Source organism: Phyllostomus hastatus, unplaced genomic scaffold, assembly GCF_019186645.2.
Source record: "Phyllostomus hastatus isolate PE091 unplaced genomic scaffold, TTU_PhHast_1.1 phas_contig_16, whole genome shotgun sequence".
NCBI lineage: Eukaryota > Metazoa > Chordata > Mammalia > Chiroptera > Phyllostomidae > Phyllostomus > Phyllostomus hastatus.
This window is the reverse complement of record NW_025333643.1, coordinates 24,466,554-24,488,312: the sequence shown is the minus strand read 5'-3', so window position 1 is coordinate 24,488,312 and position 21,759 is coordinate 24,466,554. Positions and strand designations below refer to the sequence as shown.

At 39.2% G+C, this 21,759-nt stretch overlaps 1 protein-coding gene across 4 annotated transcripts in view; it reads left to right on the top strand.

The window, feature by feature from the left end:
* The window catches only part of SUCLG2 (succinate-CoA ligase GDP-forming subunit beta), a 277,613-nt gene that overhangs the window by 31,083 nt on the left and 224,771 nt on the right, over window positions 1-21,759 (top strand). Inside the window, exon 2 of one of the 4 annotated variants that reach the window (XM_045832400.1) lies at window positions 11,012-11,094. The exons of 2 other annotated variants lie outside the window; for them this stretch is intronic. In XM_045832400.1, the coding sequence (XP_045688356.1) occupies window positions 11,092-11,094 (3 nt within the window). In that variant the 5' untranslated portion in view covers window positions 11,012-11,091. The remainder of the gene's footprint in view (window positions 1-11,011; window positions 11,095-21,759) is intronic. One more of the 4 variants, XM_045832401.1, reaches the window with a different exon arrangement.

Here is a 21,759-nt window from a genome sequence, read left to right as displayed (position 1 = left end):
CTAGGACTGTGAAGCAATTGTATAGTTTGGTGGGTTAAAAACACACACCCAGGGGTTAGGGGTGGAGAAACTGTGGAGAGGTTGGTAAAAAAGGTACAGAGTTTCAGTCTGAGGACATATTTATAACATGGTAAGTATAGTTGATAACACTGTGTTTGTTGTATAAGTGAACTTTTCAAAGAGAGTAGAACTTAAATATTCTCATATAGACACAAAATGGGTAAATATGAGGAGATAGATGTGTTAATTGACTTGATAGGGAGATCCTTTCACAGTTTGTATGTTTAAGAAATCATCACATTGCATGTTTTATCTTATGATTTTGTCAGTAAAGCTGGAGACAGAATAGGAAATACTATATTTTTCAGACTATAAGATGCCCCCTCCCCAAGTTGGGAGGAATAATGGTTGTTAATGTTGCTATTGAGTTCTGTTTACATTTACATTTGTGAAATATTGTGTTATTTTTGTTATTAAATATTTCACCACATTTTTTGCTTCAAAATTTTTTTCTTATTTTCCTCTAAAACCTAGGTGCATTTTATGGTCTAAAAAATATGGTAATCAATAGAACGGCAAACAAAAGAAAACAAAAACAAAACATAGGCTCTTAAGGCAGACTCCTAGGTTCCAATCCTGGCCCTTCATCAGGGAACTTAATTAAACTCTAAGAATTTTATTTTCTTCAAATGTTAATTGAGAAAATATAGTAAGGGGTTGTAAAGTCTTAACAGAGGTAAAAACTGTGCTGGGCATGTAGTAAGTGCTCAGTAAATTGTGGTTATGGCCATGGTATTACTAGTAGTAGTTATTTTCTTAGGTATGATAACAATAACAAGTTTTGTCTTTTTGTTTAATAAGTTGAATACTTTGTTAACAAATCATTTTACATATGGGAACCCTAGAGGGTTAGATTATATGGTATACTTTCTTAAAATAGCAAGTTAAATAACTTAAATACCACACCAGTTTGGAAAGTTAGAATTCATTCTGATGATCCTCTCTCTGGATCATCAACATGTCCTAGAGAGTAATCTTGGTACCACGTTGTATATGGACAAGGTTCCCATTTCCTTTTCTAGCCCACTGTGACCTCATTCTCTTTTCTCTTGTGCATGTGAGCTTGTAAACAGTGAAAAGTAGACCTTAGTACTTGGGTTTTAACTAAGAAAATAATTCAGAGCCAAGACTTGAACTGGAGAGAGAAAGTTTATTCAGCAAGCAAAGAAAAAGTACTCAAAAGAAAGTTTCCAGTGGTGGCTCAAAGAGCTGCCCTGGGGTATGAGCCATGGAGAGGGGTTAACTCTTTCTCAATCTGACCTGTCGGGCCTGTCCCGTTGGCTCCTGTCCATGTGGGGAAGTGAAATGGGGCTTTTCTCCAGCTCCTTATTCTCCTCCAAGAGTAGGGGGTCTACCATTTGAGCTACATGCCAGGGGAGAAAAGGAGGGTGCCTTAGGGGTGAGGTCCCAATTACCAGTAGTTATTTGCTCTACCAGTACTTGCTCTCCCAGGTTTTCTCATTGCTAGGTGTCTGGAGGTGTTCTCTCCTGGTGACCTTCTGTAACTGGCCCATCATCCTTGCTCTGCTCATGTCTGTCTAACTGCCTACCACAGACTCAACATGTCTGTTCCACACTCCACCTGAGGTCCCTTCAGATTCTGGATTTGGATGTCCTTGTGCTTCTGCATAGCATGTTTCCTCTGCTGTATGCTGTGTGGATGTCTTTTCGTAACAACTCTTTTTTTGTTGTCTTCGAGATTTAGCTCAAAAGGTACTTATTGTGATTTTTGTGTGTTTTCCAGTGTTACTTCTCCCTGCAGTGGCTGAGGCTTTTTCACCTTTGAATCCCTAGCATCTTGCTCATGGAGGCTCTGTACACTGCATATGTCCAATTGCTGGTAAACAGAAGCTTATAATTAATTGACAGCAAGGAGTTTCTGCTTTTGATAATTAGTAACTTTCAGTTATCTAGGAGAGAAAGTTTGGGTATCTGGATGACATCATCAGAACTAGAAAAGTTGAGAGAATAATTTTTTTTTCTCATTTAATAAAAAAGTGCTCATGAATAACTGATAAAAATTTAATTGAGAGAATAATCAGATATTGCTTCCAGCCATTCTCTCCTCTCCACCCGTTCCCCCGCCCCAACGCCCCCCTCACCCATGTGAAAAACCAATTACTTCACCCTTTTACCTGAGGAGCTCTTTAATCAATGTGATTTGGAATCGATTGTAGGGGAGAAGTTAAGAGTTGATGGTTTAATATTTGTTTTTTTAAAAAATCTTTTTTAATTTTTTGATTTGAGAGAGAAAGAGACATCTATTTGTTATTCCAATTATTTATACATTCATTGGTTGATTCTTGTATGTTCCCTGTCCAGGGATCCAACTCACAAACTTGGTGCATCAGAAGGATACTCTAACCCAGGGGTCCCCAACCTCCCCTCTCTCTGTCCCCTGTCCATAGACACTGCTTGTAGTACCACACGAGCTCTTTCTCCTGTCTTCCATCCCCCTCCCCTGCCCTGAGCTCCTCCTTCTGTCTCTCCCCACCCACCCTGCCTCTGGAAAAATGGTCTTCTATGAAACTAGTCCCTGGTGCCAAAAAAGTTGGGTACCACTGCTCAAACTAACTAACCACTTGGCCAGGGCTAATTTCCATTCTTCATTTTCAGGGCTGGGAAGCTTTGTGGTTTACCATTAGTTGGCACTTTTTGCCTGTGTTATTTATAGTTATTAGCCTGCTTTTCAGTGCATTAAACTATATTATACTAAATGGCAATATTGGTAATAAATCTGGGCATAGTCGGAAAAGCTTTTGGTTCTAATGTAAAGTCAGCTACACAGAAGGTAGAATATTTGAATACTTATTTTTGTAATTGTTCTAATCTTAGCTTTGTATTTAGTTTCCAGAATTTACCTGGTGGCTACTAATGTTTTTATTTATTTTGTGGTATGAAATGAAGGAATTAAAAACTCAATAAGATAACAAACTGTTTGAGGGAAAGAGCAAAGTCAAAAATCTGATCTTTTCTAAAATATTCATTTTGGTATGAAAATGATTTCAGGGAAACGTTTTTGATTTTTTAAAAAATCTAATTTTTGTCATTATCTGGATATTTTTATCCTCTTTGCCCAACAATTCTGGCATTCCTGTCTCTAGTCTGTTCAAATTTTTATTAACCATCTCAAAATAGGATGTTGTCTAGCTTGACAGGTAACACTTGGTTTTATAATGAACCGTCAGTCTGCTTGGAATTTAAGAATATTTTTAAAACCCTTTTTAAAAAAATATTTTATTTATTTATTTTTAAGAGGAGAGGGGAGGGAGAAAGAGGGAAAGAAAAATCATTGTGTGGTTGCCTCTTGAGTGCCCCTACTGGGGACCTGGCCAGCAACCCAAGCATGTGCCATGACTGGGAATTGAACCAGTGACCCTTTGGTTCTCAGCCTGGCACTCAGTCCACTGAGCCACACCAGCTAGGGCTAAAAACCTTTTTTGACAAATAATATTTTCCAAGGTACCAGGTTGCTGACAAAATGACTGATGTAAAGGCATAGTCTTAGAGAAAACCTATGGGTGTCAGACATTCTGGACATCTGGTTTAAACAGGTAATGTAATGTCTTTTCTGATTTTATTTCTGAATAAGACAATTTAGCTTGCACCTACTGTAAAAAAACTGAAACTACAGAAAAATATCAAAAGATCATAAAGATATCTTGTGCTCTAGAGAAAGCCATTGTGGATAGTAGTGTAGGCCTTTCATTATTTTGCACACATGTGCATTATGTATATATATGGATCTTTCAGACAGAATTAGAGTCATACTAATTCGATAATTTATTATTTCCCTGCCTTTTGACATCAAGAGTACTAGCCTATGCATTAAAATTTTGCAAATATTATTTCTGATGCCAAAGAATATGGAGGAAAAGAAGGCTGCATTCACACAGATGTCATTATTTTTTCATTTGCTTGTTAGTAGGCATTTGCATTATTTTTGATGTTTCACTGTTTTAATATTATGATGAATATTCTTGATTATAAATTTCTGTTTATTAAATGAAATATATGTTGTGATGTTTGGTCAGATTGACCTCCAGAAATGCTATACAAATTTATACTCCTACCCACAATGATTAATAATAACAATAATAATGGCTACTATCTATTGTTTTTTTATATATATTATGTTCCATATCTTATTCTAAGCTCATTGTGTGAATTAACTCTTTTATTTCTCACAAAACACTAGCCTCCTTTCAAAGATAAGAAAATCAACATCCACTGTATGTATGTTTTCTAGTACCCTGAGCAATATCAAATATAATTTTAAACAAGATTTCCTGTTTATTAGATGGGAAATAAGTTCTCATTGTTTCAGATTGCATTGCTGTGACTCTATATATAAAGAATTATATATTTTTTCATCTGCTATAAACAAACATTATCACCTTTCTCTGTGTTAGGGAGAAGTTTTTTCCTGAAAATATCCTAACACAAATTCTAAATTCTTGTGAATCAAAAATATAGTTACTGTTAATTTCAATAGGAAAGTTTTTAATTTGTGAGTGAACTCCAAAATTAATACCAACTTTTGATAAACAACACTAAAATCCTGTTAAAATGGATACAATTTCTTCAGGAATTAAAATCAGTTATCTTGACATGACATAGGATAGTTTTCTTTCATCATTTGCTCTGTAACAGGTATGTTACCTGTGTTCAGCTGTTTTTAGATTTACATATAATGTACTTAATTGTCTAGATGCCAAGTATTCACTGATATACAGTGTTTATGTAATTGAAACTTTACTGCAAGCTGCCTAAAGAATATAGAAAAAAATCAATGAAAACAATGAAAGTGATACTCTGTAATCAGTACTATGAACTAGCAAACCACAATAAGCCCACTTGCATCAGATGTACAGATATAAGAATGCTTGCATGATATTTTATTTCCTAGGTTTCAGCTGCTCATGAGGCATGAGGTATTGAAAATGATCCTTGCAAATGCAAATAAATGCCATGTAAATCAAATTAGGTTTATTAAAAGATATTCCTCATTAAGTTGAATTCTTGTAACCTGAGGGATGTATGGTGGGGTCTTATTGTATGATAAATAATTGGGATTGAGGAGGGGGACTGAAAGTTGTTTTATGTCATGTTGCTCAGTTAAGCATTTCAGTTGAGTTTCACCAATGGAAAGTTTGGGGCCAAGAGTCCACATGTTTAAATTACAGTTTTCAAAAGATCACTTTGTCTCTTGGGTAAAGAGTGGTCCGACTGTAGCCAAGAAAGTGAAGGGAGTGAAGCCAGAGTAAGGAGACTGTTTGGAGCATCAAGTGGAAAAGATCCAAGTGGGATTCTAAGACCTCTTACATTAGGATCACCTGGATACTTGTTAAAAATGAAGATTGATGTGTCTCTTGAAGGTAGTCTGTGGTTAAAATCCAAGACTCCACAATTCTAACAAAAATATGTCACATTAATTTTTGAAAACCACTGAGGTAGTTAGTTATCTTTAGGGTCCATTTTAGCTCTGGCATAGGAAAAAAAAACTAGGGTTCATTTTATGAATTTTTGAGTAAAGAAAAATATTTTACTATTTTTTATGAGAACTCATTTAAAGAGTGTGTTTTTAAAAAGTGGGGACCATTTATTGGATACTTAATAGGTACCAGGCATTGTCCTAATTGTTTCAGATAATTTTATTTTTGTATTCCCACCCAAGGTCATTTTTTTTGTTGTGAGAGAAACTTTGATATGAGAGAGAAGCATTAATTGGTTGCCTTCCATAGGCACACAGACTGAGGATCGAATTGGAAACCTGGGTATGTGCCCTGGCCAGGAATCGAACCCACAGTCTTTCTATTATGGGATGATGTGCCAACCGACTGAGCCAAATTGGTATGGGCTGCTTTAGATAATTTTTCAAAAAAGTGTTGCTAAACCTTTCACAATGTGCAAGCTCAGCATTACTAACCCAATTTCTAGTTAAGGAAACTGAAATTCATAGACTCTGAAGTCATATTTAGTTAGAACAATTATGGCTGTAAGTAAAAATCCCTGAGTCAAACTAGCCTAAGAAATAAAGAATTCATTATTCCATATATACCTACCTCAGGAACTCCAGAGGTAGGATATGCCAAGGCTGCGTGATGCAGTAACTCACATGTTACTGAGATTCTAAGACCTTTGCTTCTCTCTTCTGTGAAAGCTTTGGCTCTGTTTTTGCTTTTACTTTGAAAGCCATATAACTTTAGCATTTCTGGGTCCAAGACAATATCTAAAGAAAGAATAGAGATCATCTCATTTTGTTATTCTCCTAGGGAGGAGGAAGTTCTTCCTCCAAACCTTCCATCAGGCATCCTCTAACTTGTTTTGGGGGCTCATTAGGTCATATGCTTATTGCTGAACCAGCCCTTGTCAAAGAGGTGGAATTCCTGTCATTGGCTGAGACATCAGAACAGTTTAGAAAATATACTGGGTAGTCACTCACAGTGTCTACCTAAGCCATGTTGGGGGCCAGCAACACAGCTAGAAGTGGAACCCTCTGTCAGACAGCATGCAAAGTCTGCATGATTTCCCCTGTGCTGCCTAACTACTTAAACATCTGTCTACTACTAGCTCTAAAGGGTTAGAGTTGTACTTCCCCTCATTGGTTTCCTATTGGAATTAGACTGATGGCCAGTGGTCCAAAATTGTGTTCAAGTGTCCACTTGCTGGCTTTATGTATGGGCTAAGCCTGCCCATCCCTTGGCTATGAGGGCATGTCCTGATCTGTGGAGCCCTAGCCCAGAGAGCAGGACTGTGTTTATATTCAGCTATGTGCTGCCCCACAGCAGTTTGATCAGCTGCACATTGTCAGCTAAGAGGTGGAAAGTCAAGTGTAGGTACAAGCTGGAAATGTGTTGATGTGTACCAGCGGGGAGATGATGCAGGGGGCAGTGTCTGAGCCTTTGCTGTGATAGCCCCACCAAACAGGCCCACTAAGTGTTAAGCACTGTGAGTGCATTTCTTCCCTGACACTGACAGCAATCCTATGCAGTCTATATTGTTATTATCATTATCATTATTCTCATTTTACGAAAGAGGAAACTGAACCTTAGAGAAGTTAAGTAGTTTGCCTAAATTCACCCAAATTGTAAGTGATAGAGTCTAGATTTGAATTCAGAGCTACGGGCCTTCAAAGCTTACACTTTTATCTAAAGTTTCTTAAAATTGTGAAATATAACATACAATACTGAAAAGAATTCCATACATTATGTATGTTGTACATATACATACATACATACATATATGTATGTACATGTGTGTGTATGCATGACATGTAATTATAAGTAGACATCACTCCCTAGGACCAAAATAGAAAGTTACCAGTACCCCATAAAATCCCATGCTCACTTTTGTGGTACTCACTCATTCAGTTGTGGAACTTATACTCTTAATTACCCTGCTTAATTATCCTCCTTAGCAAGTCGTAATCTGGTATAGGCAAAAGCTACATGAACCAGAAATCAGAGGCAGAGATGATCCCCTTCTGTAATTATATTTACCTTGGGCAGGTCATGTGTCTCTGAATAAGACAGATATGAGGCCAAATAGCTTCTAAAAACCTCAGTCACCATTATCCAGATCAGTGGTTGCTTAATTGGAGCTTGAACATCAAGATGAATGGCAGATTTTGGTTGCTTTTTCTTTGTTAATTTAGTAGTATGGTTACAGAAACACTTAATGATTTCAGTGACAGACTTCACTAATTTTGAATAGCAAGTATTTTGTTCATTTATGTAAGTCAATAAATCACTCTTACACCTTATTGATTAAAATGTCCTAGATTCTGAAGGACTCACAAGAGCAATTTCTCTGAGACAGACTGTACTTTAGTTTTTAAAAATCTACTATTGAGGTCTGTGCATGATAAAGTGGAACCAAATGGTTATTAATTTTTCATTGAAATCTTCTGAATAAGTGTTTTCTCTTGATTGGTTTCCAAAGGAGTCATATCCTGGATCTGATTAGAGGCAGTTCACGTACTATGGACTTATTAAGATTCAAGGCACTTTTTTTTTTATTTTAGCCTGTCTGATATCCCTTTTTAATTTCACTTATTTTTAAATTACTCTAGACATCATCTGGGCATATTGAAGATACTCACTATTATTAATAATGATGATGTTGATGAATCTGTCCTTATTCTTCTCAAGTTTCATAACTTTATTCTTGTCTTTTTTTTAATCCTCACCTGAGGACATGTTTGTTGACTTTAGAGAGAGATGAAGGAGTGGGAGGAGAAAGAGAGGGCCAGAGAGAGAGAAACATTGATGTGAGAGAGGAACATCGATCAGTTGCCTCCTATACTTGCCCTGACTGGGGATTGAACCTGCAGCCTACATATGTGCTCTGACCAGGAATTGAACCCATAACCTTTTGGTGTATGGGACAACACTCCAACCAAGTCAGGCATCTGGCTAGGGCTTATAACCTTATTCTTAATTCTAGTTTGTGCATACATGACTCTATGCTTCCCCTTTTGCTTCCTCTGGAAGACATCGATAATCAATCATGACATTATTTTGGTGAGACCAGACAAAGCCTTGGAGACATTCTTTATGAAGCATGCCAACTGTCTTTGCTATCTCTGGTCCTGATTGGCTGTCTTTGGTTCTAGATGTGCATATACCCCTTGACAACCTCTTGAGTAAGTTACATTATCAGCTATTTTTTTCTGCTAAATTTCTTCCTTAGACTTCCATTTTCCTACCTATTTGGATGAAGACCTTTCCTTTACTGATCCTCTCTGTATTACATTACTTTCCAAATGTGCTCAAATCTTTCAAGCTGCCAACTAGTGTGAGCATCTCAGAACAAGCTGCTCTACTTACTTCTTGACCAGTCTTTGTCAGTTTCTCTAGAGTTATTTTTGGAAATGACTTTCTGTCTTAAAGTATGAACTGTTTTCTCACATAATGATATTGTTACCAGTGACGTCAACCCTAGTTCAAGACTATCAGTTCTTCAGTTTGGCAAAAAAAGAATGCTGAGTCGAGAACTCTAATGCAAGAGGAAGTTTATTTAGCAAAAGTACACTTGAAGAGAAGAATGGAATGGGCTGTTCAGTGAGCCACTTTGGCCTTTTGGAAGGAAAGTCACCGAGGCAGAATAAGTGAGCCAGTTGGGCTGTATGGACTCAAAAAACAAGTTACAGAGGCAAAAGAAGGGCCCTTGGAGACAGATTCAGGGTATTAGTCCAGGACAAGCTGTTGCTGACTGCAGCTCCCCTGGTTGTAAGTCTTATGGGGACCCTTAGAGCTTAGGAGAAAGATAGCAAAGATACATGCCTGAAGAAAGAAGGAGCAGGCATACTCTAGAGAGAGAGCATGTGTGTGCTGGGTCCTTTGTCTTAAGGGGTTTTATCTGTTTTCTAAAGGGAGGAATTTTAAGGGAGGTCTCAGGGGAGGATCTCAATAGAATATTCATCAACTTTCCAGGTGTGTCCTTTAATATGCTGATTCATCAAAATGAACATACATGGTCAGTTTTGTGGTCTCTACTGATTGGTCGGCACTAGGGTAGGGGGTAGTTGATTAGTGCATCTGGTCCTTATGTCAGCCATGGAGTCTCTCTGATTTCACAAGGGTGTGTAGTTGGTGGGGTAATTAGCTTTTCTGGGTCTGGAGCTGAAACACAACTGAGGCCTGGATGTTGTCTCTATTTTGACTGAAACTCTGTGTCTGGGGTCAAGGGACTAGGGACTTTGTTCCTAAGATTATTTGATGCTCATCAGAACTTCATTGTCTTGAGGGCTTAATGCTTAAGAGAGTGGTCCTGAAAGCAAGAAGGAGGCAGATGAGGCCAGTTAGGATCAGCTGTTCAGTTTCCCTTTTCCACTTGCCAAGGAATATTACTAGTTTCTTACTGTCCTGCATCAATATGTTCTCTCAAAGTTCTGTCTCTGTTAATGAGTTCTCTGGCTGTTTGGGATAGAAAAGAACATGTCTGCTTGAATCCCTTTGTGATATGTGCCAGGTAGGCTCCATTTCTAGGATGGCCATTTAAGCTTTTAACAGATTGAACTTTCTGTAACTAGTGACTACACAATAGACACAAAATACACAACCAACTAGTTGAACTTCTGGAGAGTGAAAACAAGCAGGGAGATCCTGGAAGGGAGTCAAAATTGGAAGGGACAGGCATGTTCTAAGTTCTAGTTATTATTTTCAGCTTTTTTCTTGAGAGCAGACCACAGTGTTGTCTACAACTCCAATAGAAAATCTGTAGTCTTTCTGTCCTGAAGAACTGGGACAATTTGGCACAACCACTGCACCTGGGAGGTGAGAAGGTATCCTGGAAAGGAGAGAGACAGAGAGGGTGAGTCCTGGATTCTGTGTACAAACTCAGCCAAGATCAGAAGGTATCCCTGGAAGGGTACAGGCAAGGGGCTGACTCTAAGTGGCCTGCCTAAGGTAAAAAAGAACTGAATGGAGACTTAAGCTGCTGCACAAGAGATAGAGTTTGCAATGTGAGTTTGAATGTGTCACCTGTGAATCATTCTTCATTGAGCACAGCTATTTTCGCTATGACTGATACACACAATGTAAATATACTCTTTCCCACTGTTCAGTTGCCTGAGTTTCATATGCTTTTTTCACAGTTATTGGGCTTACAAGGCAGGCAAGAGGTCTAAAATGTTTAGAATTAGTTCAAAGCCTCAGCCAAATGTTTGATAAGAGATTTTAGGGATGATATTTCTGTCACAATTCCTACTTCTTTTGCATGATTACTGGTGTGCTATGAAGATTTCTCCCTGCATTCTGATGTCATTGGCTGTTTCATGTTACTGTGTTGGATCTTCAGAATGGTGTTGGAAGCATATTGTAAAAATCACAATTAATAATAAATGATAATAGCTAGTATTTTCTGAGCTCTCATTACATGACAGACACTTACATGTAATAAATCATTTTATTGTTATGATAACCCTGTTTTGTCATTCCTATTTAAGGGTTGAGGACCAGAGAGGTTGAATACACAGCTCTAAAGTGGCAAAACCAGGAGTCAAGAGGAAGAGGAAGCTAGGTTAGTATGGTATGTGTACTCGTGTACATACTCTCAGAAGCATGGTTTAAATTGGGGGACAGGTATTGTCTGGACTGAGTTCCAGTAGATTCCTGAGCAAGGTAGATTTGACAGTAATGTTTTTCTGCTACTATATTCCATCAAGTTTACTGGCATGAACTTGTCAGGGAGTAGGCTAAGAAATACTAGTGTGGGCCCTAAGACTGAACCCTAATTCAAAGGAATAAGAAATAAGTGAACAATTAGTTAGCTTATCTCAGATGACTTAGAGCACAGGTGGCAAACACGAAGCTCTCAGGCAAAATCCGGCCCTCCACCTTGGTTCTACCCGGCGGGAGCACCAAGTTCTCACTTAACTGTTAAGGAGTAGTTACATTTATATAGTCCTTAAAATTACATTCGGCCCTTTGAAGGCAGATCCAAGGTTGATGTGGCCCCTGGTGAAAGAGTTTGACACCCCTGACTTAGCGTCTGCCTAGGCCATTTATTGACTTTTGTGGGTAAATACAGCTGCAGTTTTTATTTATGTTGAGGAGCAGATTATTGAATATATAGTCAATTTGCGTATAAGTGATTTCATAGTTTACTTTGTGTGGCCTGGAATTCTTGAAATTTGCTCAGAGTTCTACAGGCTCTGGACTGTCACCTTTGTAATGGTAGTGGTCATGGTCAAGAATGGGCAAAAGAAAGAGAAATCCCTTCCTATTGTGGTACCAAAGAAATTTTAATAATACCCTGAGCACTGCGATGTCTTGGTTACACAATGCAGGTCTATGGAGGTGCAGGAGGAAGCTGTTGCTGTGTCAGGATTAGGTAATATGTAGAAGGTGTCCATGTGGAGATGTGATATTTCTGCTCCGTCCAGTGTTGCTTAGATAACATCTGGAAATTTGTCCTTTTCTGAACCGTATGGTTATAAAATGGACATTTATTCCATTAACAGAGTAGTTTATAATAGACTAACAGATAACACAATGATAACGTCTAGACAATATATGCAAAGTAAGGAAAATTGCAAAAATATTAAAATATTTGAAGGTGTTGGAGGGTTCCACTCTTCAAGTAAGGGAAGTATACTGAATGATATCCACATTTATTCATGTTCCTCTGAGGACCCTTCCTAGCCAGCCCAGTAAACAACTGTCCGTGGACCGTTATTTTATGTTGTTTGCCTAATGAAGTTTTATCTTCACTTTTGCCAGGAAAGCTTGACACTGATAGGAAGTGTTGTTTTTCAGTTGGTATTTACTACAAATACATGTTTTCCTGGCCTTTCGTTATGGGATATTTGTTTAATTTTTATGTGGACTTGGGGATTTAACATAATTTTCTAGTTTATAGGATATGAGGAAATCAAATATAGAATGAAGGAGTCAAGGAATACTAACCATGTGGATATTTGTTTAGAACTTGGTTTTTGAAAATGTGCAAACTTCACTGGCTTTTTCTGTGTTTTAAAGGTTTGACCTCTGTGTAAATGACTTTAATACAGATACTGATTGCAGTGTACTACAATGTTTATGAATATTGATATAAGAAATATTTAATGGCTACATTTTGCTTATAAGTACTTCATTCAGCATGGAATTAGAGAAATTTTACCTGAATCAGTCTGTGAAATAGCCCTAAAAACATAATCATGTCTTTTTGAATAACCTTAAAAACATTTTATTTATGTGATAACCACAGCCTTTTACGAGCCAAATAAAGAAGTCTCAGAAGAAACCAACTCTGCAGATACCTTGACCACAAACTTCCAGCTTCCAAAATTGTGAGAAAATGTAGTTCTATTGTTTAAGCAATTTTTTTTTTACTTTTCCTTATTCATTTGTTCTTGCTTTTTGTTTCTGACTTAAGTACATTAATTAAAAGTGCAGTACTGGTACATTCATCCCCCTATACTTGTGGGTTCTAGAGATGATGGTGGCAGAAAAGCAAAATCAGACAAGCTTAGATTTATATTTCAATATGAAGGATTATGAAATATATTTGTACATGCTTTTGTGGAAGATCAAATGGATTCTTTGCTTGACTATTGAGATGATTATGGTAATGGAATAGTTATAATAATGAAAGCATTTATGGACTGCCTGGGCTGGGAACTATGATATATATTTCAAAGGGAGGATCTCATTGATGACAAATAATAACTTGACAGTATAGTGATTAAGGTCATGGGCTCCAGAAGTTTGGTTTCAATCATTTGTGACTTTGGAAAAATGTCTTTTTCTCTCTGTGCTTTAGTTTTCCATCTGCAGTTGGACAAAATAATACTTTTCTCACCTTGCTATTCCCAGAGTATTGTACTAAGATGTAAACACCTTTCCTGGCTATCTCTCATTAAATGGTCATGGTTATTATCATAGTCTATGGTGTTAGCCACCTCACTGTGTGTTTGAGTGTGCTGCCTGACACATAGCCCATGTTTAGTAAATGTACTCCGAGGTACATCTCTAGAGTTTGTGTTTTGAACTGGCTTGTTTGGCCATTTGTTGATAATATATGGCTAAACACAGAGAAAACTTCTCAGCTTTGAAGTTTTAGAGATAAATGATGGGCATATGGGCTGAAATCTGTATCACTAGAAATATGAGTACTAAACTACTAGCCCAGGGAAAAGCCTGGCCTTGTACAATTAACTCATTGTCTTGAGAGCCATTGTTGTTTATCTGCCATGAAGGCAGGTCAGTGGTCCCATTCTTGGCTTGAAAGTTTTTTACCAGTGGTCTTGATATCTAATTAATTAGTTGTTATTTAGCAAGTACTTACAAAGTACCTCATACGTGCTCGAACTGGTCCAGGCATGGGGATATGTTGGTGAACATAGCAGGTTGGTTTGTGCCTCTCGTGGGATGTGCCAGAAATTGAGAAATCACCCAAATGTATAATTGCACTTTGAGACATCCTCTGAGGGACAGTGATGGACTGTAGTGAGAAAGTTGAATTTGGGAGTGGACTGCTGATGTGAGCTTTGGGGGAGTCAGCACATATTTTTCTATAAAGGACCACATAGTAAATGTTAGGCTTCTGGGTCTTAGATTCTCTGTTGCTACCACTTGCCTCTGTTTTTTCAGTGAAAGCAGCCCTGTCCAGTATATAAATGAATGGCTGTGGTTATGACAGACTTGATTGATCAAAATAGGCTGGAAGGCAGATATGACCAGGGGCTGTAGTTTGCTAACCCCTGATTTTGGGATTCAGGAAAGGTTTTCTAGAGAAAACTATTCATTTGTAAAGAAAGTTTATATTATTGAGACAGAATTCAAAAGACTGTAGAGTATTACAGTAAAAACAAAATCTTTTATACCCCCTGCTCTTCCTCAGAGGTGTGTACTCTTGTCAGCTTTGGGTATAGAGTTTATTTTATAAGCCACACCTGTAAATTGTAACACACTTTTAAGAAGCCATTTACCTGGTAAGCTGAGTTAGGCGAGTTTTGTCTGGGAAAGAGCTGGTGCTGCTGCTTCTGGGTCTCTCACTGTTCACTAGAGGTATGAGGTGAGGGGAACAGATTGTATTTGGCCTTCTCTATCAATAAATGTGACGCAGTCTTTCAGTACTTAATGCAGATCAGGATTTGTCAAATTAGTTTCTTCTCTCAAGACATCTGTATAATAAAAATCTATCAGCATGAGGTAAAGGAGCAGCCCTGGAATTATCATTGAATGGTGCAGAAAATGGAATTTACAATTGGGAGCATCAAATGCTGCTTTCACTTTGTACTTTTAGAGAAGAAACTGTTCCTCACATAAGCCAAGTGTGTGTGGCAGTCTGTTGAAAATCTGCTCAAAACTTGGTTTTAAAAGCCCCTGGGTGAAAATTCCCATCTTTACTAGCTATCATGGAATCACATGCTTATTTAATCTGTGGGCTGATTTGCATTATCTCAGCTGGGAGGTAAAAGACCATAATGAGAATCTTACCCTCCTTTCCCTTTTGCCCTCTTCCCCCAGAAGTAGACCAGGTCTTCATCCTCTTCCCATGATCTGGATTGGAGAAAGGACATTCGGTCCCCCAGAGTGTTTCTGATGAGAGTCAGAGAAGCGCATCCAACGGCATAGGTTGTTTTTACCTAACAAAGCAGTGTCTTTGCATGTCTCCACTGGGAGGCCACTTAGGTGCTTCCCTTGGCTAGACAGGTATACTGCTCCTGTGGGACTCACTGCTGGCCTAGGAGGATAGTAATGCAATTTTCTCTTCTGGACTCCAAGGAGTTTATCTCCTTCTCTTTTAAATATAGGTCAGGGGTCAGCAAACTTTTCCCTCAGAGAGAGTAGACCCGCTAGTAGGTATTTTAGGCTTTGCATCCATATGGTCTCTGTTGTGACTGCTCAGATCTGCAGTTGTGCCAAGTAGCTATAGATGATACAGAAAGGGGCAGGCATAGCTATGTTATGATAAAACTTGCTATTAAAAGTCTTTGTATGATATGTTTGTTCAGAAGAGTTGATTAAGACTTAGTATTCTAGGTCCTATGGAGCACATGCAACCGCCCCCCAACGCCTCACCCACCAATTTATATATCGAAGCCCTAATCCATAACATAATGATATTTGGAGGTGGACCTATAACCAGAGAATCAGCTCAAGTTGGTCCTGTCCTGTTTAATGAGATACTGAGTTACTTTTCAGAGATAACAGAAAAGATTTTAAGGGCCAGTGCATGCACAAAGGAGAGACTTTGGCCTTTAGCTGTACCCAGAACCAAAATCCCCCCACCCCCTACAGAACCAAAGGACCCAGACATGACTGAACTTGAATAGTGGAACCCTTTCAGAAGCCAAGCATCCAGGAAGATCTGGTACAGATGCCCCTTTGTAGTAAATGACCAAGTTCCAACTTCCTCTGATAGGGGAACTCAGGAGTCAGAGATTTTAGCTGTTGTTATAGTTGATAGGCTAAAGTGATTAAAACTTGTGGAAAGCTGTAGTTCCAGGAACTGGAATACATGACCTACATGACTCTGGGAGGTTGACAAACCCCAGGGGATCTGCAAGTGATCATGCTATTTGAGCCATCCATCGTTTTCCAGGGAGGGAATGTGCATGGCACAGATAAAGAATTGTTGATCAGTACATAAAGAAATACAAGAAAAATTGGCAACTCTTATCTGATTATCCTTTTTCCATACTCCTTACCTACCCTTTTTTTTCCTTATAAAAGATTGGTTTGGGATGAAATGTTAAGAGGGCTTTTAGGGTACATAACCTGCCATCTTCTCAGATTGCTGGCATCTGAATAAAGCTCCCATAAAGATTCACTCCCTGTCTCTACTTATTGGTTCTAATAGTGTCAGGCAGTATGGCCACCTACTTTTCTGGTTTCATCTCTAGTTATAGTTTGCCTCACCAGCATGCATGCCTGTTCCTCCCAGCTTCTTAAAAACCTTTGGCCTGGTTCAGTGAGTGAGATAGATTTGGGGCACCACTAGGACTCCCAACTTCTTGGCTGGCACCTTCTCATTCAATAAACCCTTCCTTACTCCAGACCCTGACGTTTCAGTTTTGGCTTTTCAGAGCATTGGGCATGTGAACTCTGGGTCCAGTAACATAGCCTTTGAGAAATAATTAATTCATGAAAGTTTTTTATATAAGAAATGCCCAGACTTATAGAGAATTTTTGTAAGAATTTATTTGAGTCCCAGGTTCGATTCCCAGTCAGGGTATATGCCTGGGTTGCAGTCCATAACCCCCAGCAACCGCACAATGATGTTTCTCTCTCTCTCTCTCTCTCTCTCTCTCTCTCTCTCTCTCTCTCTCTCTCTCCCTCCCTTCCCTCCCTAAATAAATAAATAAAATCTTAAAAAAAAAAAAGAATTTATTTGAGCCAAACAGATAACATATGTGGGGGAGCAAGATCTCAAATGCTCCTGAGAATAATAGTTTTGAAGTTTCTCTGATGCATCTGAATTAAGGAGGGGATTTAAGGAAAATTACATGAAGGTGGGAGAAAGCCAGGCAGGGCTTGAATTACAGGATCATTGAGATTTTTTGCTCTCTTGAGAGTGGTTACATCTTAGAACAGGGGTGTCAAACTCATTTTCACTGGGGGCCACATCAGCCTCATGGTTGCCTTCAAAGGGCCAAAATAATTTTAGGGCTGTATAAATGTAACTACTCCTTAACTGTTCAGGAGTTGAAATTACATTTGGCCCTTTGAAGGCAACTGTGAGGCTGATGTGGCCCCTGGTGAAAATGAGTTTGACACCCCTGTTTTATAAGGAGGGGTCTGAAAAGAGGCATTGTCAAAGCTGTATTAACCTAGATGTACAGAAACAATGCACAGGGTTTGATTAAGTCAAACATAGGCCTTTCACTAAACAAGTTAGAGACCTGGTGTGTGACTACCCCACCATGACCTGCCCAGTCAGGAATTTATGTTCAGATCACTCTATAAGGTTACTTTCTACAGAATCTCTTTTCTGGTCCACAAGGTGGAGCCCTCATGAATGGAATTAGTTTTCATATAAGAAGAGAGATGAGCCCTGGCTGGTGTGGCTCAATGGATTGAGTGCCATCCTGTGAACCACAGGGTCCCTGGTTCGATTCCCAGTCAGAGCACATGCCTGGGTTGTGGGCCAGGTCCCCAGTAGGGGGCATGTGAGAGGCACCCACGCATTGATGTTTCTCTCCCTGTCTTTCTCCCTCCCTTCCCCTCTGACTAAAATTTAAAAAATTTAAAAAAGAAGAAGAGAGATGATCCCTCTGTTACCTCCTATTCTAATTCTTGCTCATGGTACCCATGTGGAGCATGGCAGGGAGGAGGATTCTTCACCCCAAGGCCATTCTTTGGAGAAAAGGATGTGATTGATTAGTGATATCTGTCATAAACTCAGATTATGGGAACAGTGCTATGCATTTATCATCCTTGCCCCTAGGAATGCCTAGAAAACAAAGTCTTTGCCTATTTATCTTTATATATCAGGTAGAGTTACAATATGTAAAAGTTTGAGAAAAGCTTATCAAATGAATGGACATTTAACTTGATGCCTTCCTAGAAAACTGAAATTAAACCAGTTACACTGCACAAGAAGTGCTTACTAAATACTTATAATGTTAATGTAAATATCTGTTTATTCTGATGGTTTTCCAAAGAAAGAAAATTCTTTGTATTCTATGTTTAATGTATTTTGACTGTCAGTATTTTATCTTTCTACGTAACAGATCCACTGAAATCTATAGTTTAAATGATATTTTTATAGCTCTATTGTTAATTCATTTGTGACTTAAGCTTTTACATTTTTTACGAGTAATATAAACAATTAGAATTTGTGTTAACCTTTCTTTGAAATAATATAGAATGGGTAATTAGGAGTCATTCTTCATGTGTACTTCATCAAACTGGTTTCATTCCTTTACAATAAACAGATGCAGTGCCTTATACACTTACAATGCTCTGAATTGTTTTTTACAGGCACAATATACACTTCATGGCTATATAACAAAATTTACCTTTTTTATTTTTAGGGTTGTAGGATGGGAAAGGAGCAGAGGGCAGCATAAGAAACTGCTGTAATTCTCATATAGGTGACTTTTCTACCACATAATGTGGCATAATAAACAAATATGTATTTGGTCTTTGTCTTAGGTTCTTGGCATAATGCTCCTAAAACCCTTGGAATTTCCTGAGTGACAGGAGTGTCCTTTTGTTATTTATAACTAGCTACCTTAGCCACACCTGAGTTTATGCTAATGTGTTGACTCCTGGTGGGTCCTTAGTTAGTTTCTACCAAGAGGATGTTCTGCTTAGAAGGTTGGAACTTCCAGTCTCCTTCCTAACCCTGCCTCTGGGTAGAGAAGAGCACCTGGAGATTGAGTTCAGTAAGGCAGGGTCAGTCATTTAATCAATCTTATGTAATGAACCTGAATTAAAACTCTACAACAAGAAGATGAGGGCAGCTTCCACATTAATGAACACATCCAAATACTGCCTGGGAAGGGTGGCATGCCTGGAGGACCTAGGATCTCTGCTCACATCCTGTATTTTGCCCTGTGCATATCTTACATGTGGCCATTATTTGGTCATAAACTGTTTATTGTAAAGCACTTTCCTGAGTTCTGTGAGTCATTCCGGTGAATTTTTGAACTTGAGAAAGGGCCCATGGGAATTGCCCAATTTGTAGTCAGCTGAGTAGAAATACAAGGAGACTGAGAACTCCATTTGCAGTTGGTATTTGAAGTAGGAATAATCTTGTGGGACTGAATCCTGAAACTATAGGGTCTGTGCTAACTCTCAGAGTTAGTAACAGAGTTTAATTGAATTTTTGGACACCTTTGTATGTAAGAGAATTAGAGAATTTTTGTAGAAAAATGACATTTATCTGGTGATAGAAAATTCCATGTATAATATCTGCTCTTGGCCAATGTGTAATTCATTATGGGACTCAGCATCTCTTGATATTCTGCAGAACATAGTTCCATCAAATAATCAGTGAGCCAGATTATGCTGAAGGTTTCAGAGGGGACATGTAAAGTCATGGCATTCCTATGCTGCCTTCCTCAAACAGTCTCACAAGACCTGTCTCTTCTCCTATGGCCTTTCTCCCTGTACCAAGAAGTTTCTCCTATGTCATGTGGAGCAGTTTAACTCTGTTCCCAAACTATGTGTCCATGTACCAAAAAGCCCTGTAGTCAACTCAACTCCCTTCTCTTAGTTGGAAGTTTGGACACCATCTGAGACTACTTACACCTGTCCTTCTTGTTTCTCATTCACTTAGCCCAATAGCTTATCAAAATGCTCCTTCCATATGCATATGGGAGTTTGAGACGAAGTAGATCTCCCTTTGTCCATCTTGTTCATCCTTTTGTTCAGCCTGATTCACTCAGTGAGACTGAACAGGAGCCCCCTACTCTGTGTCACGCAGAGCTTTAGTGCTGGCACCTTTCCAGGAACAAAACCAGTGTTTATCCGATCGAGCTGGGATCTATCTCTGTGTATGTGTAATGTCATTATATATATATGAATATATATATAATGTTACAGGTAGGAAAGTTGAAACAGGGAAGCACTGACTACATTTCTATATTCATACTTTACTTTGCATTCCTGCTTTTGTCATTTGGGATCCAGTCAGAAATAAGTGTAGTGAGAAACAATTTCTCACTACACTTATCATTTAAATAAGGATAATTTAACAAGAAAATTGATTGAGGAAATATTGGAGGATTAAAGAAGACTTGGAATGGCAAAAAGAGAAGTGACTGAAGTAGAGATTGTAGGTGTAGGAGGCAGCTACCACCCCTGGAATCAAAGGAAGCCACTGTGGCTCTCCAGGAACTGGGGGAATGGAAGGGGTTCTGCAGAGCTGGGACCAGAGCTGTAAGGAAGGAGCCTGCTGGGCTGGTTCTGCTGGCTCTGTGTCTCTTCTGGGAGTGCTGGCAGACCTATGTGAAGTCCTTGGAAGTCACTGTTCAATCTACACTGACCTCCCTAGTTCCTCACGTATTTTATTTTCTTAGTAGCACCTCCCACTCTGTAATTAATTCCTCATTTGTGTGTTCCTGTCTTTTTTCCCTGCCTCCCCTCCTAGCACATAAACCTTGTTAACAGCAGCTTCTCTGTGCAGTGGATCTGTAGATCTGGCATGCCAGCCAGAACCATGGCTGCCACATTGTGAATGCCCAGGAGAAAGTTTTTAAACAAATGAACAAGGTGCAGGTTCTGCCAGTGGTCTTGGTGTTACAGAACAGGGCCAAGGGGGATGATATACTATTACCATAAGTACCCCCACTAGGTTTGCATTATCTGCCGCCAGAGGAAAGATGTCTCTCAATGCTAGAGATTTGTGAAAAGGAAAGGAAATGTTTATTTAAAGCTATACAGACTTAAAGTAGTGACCTAATGTCTTCATTAAAATATTAAAGTCTTTTAAGATATCCACAGACATACACAGTCCTTCCTTCTCCCTCTGCCCTAATCTGGTGTACTGTATCTCAGGAAAAGAAGTAGAAGTCCGTAATTCAGGCTCCCGGGACCATCAGCTGTGTGGCCTCCAGGATCTCCAGCTAATCCAAAACCATGTGGCACCTTCTCATGGCCCACCAATAAAAGTCCTTGCACCCCTTTTCTTCCAGACAAACTCTCTTATTTCTGAAGCCATGTGGCCAAAAGGAATGCCCCAAAGCTGTGGGGTCCTCACTGTTGCCCAAGCTGTGGGGGTCCCCCATCAAAGCTCTGGGGTCTCCACCCTGGCCAAAGCTGCGTGGTTCTCTCTGCACTGCCACAGCCATGTGGTCCTCTAAAGCCATGTGGTGATCCCTCAATGGCTGCCGTGTCTGGTTTAAATCCCCTCCCCAGGCTTCCTCTGTACCCCCATTTCCGACTCTTCCTACAATCAGCTACACCTGCCAGCATTCCTGTATTATTCCAGATTTACTGGGCTGCCATTGTGAGTCTGGGCAGGTGTGGCCCCATGTCATAGAGCTAATCTTCTCCAAGCTCTCTCACAGGCGCTGTAACCAGGGGGACCTGCCCCCCTGTTACATCTTGGATGAAAGTCGCTTCTATCCCCCTGGCTCAAGGTGTGGCCACAGCTATTTTAACATATCTATGCAACCAGTTAAAGGTTATAGGTATGTTAAGTGACCACACCAGATGTTAGCTGCTGCAAAGCTGTTGCTGTACAAAACAGCTCTGCATGTTCCTGCTCCATGTGTCCCTTCCCCCAACTCACACC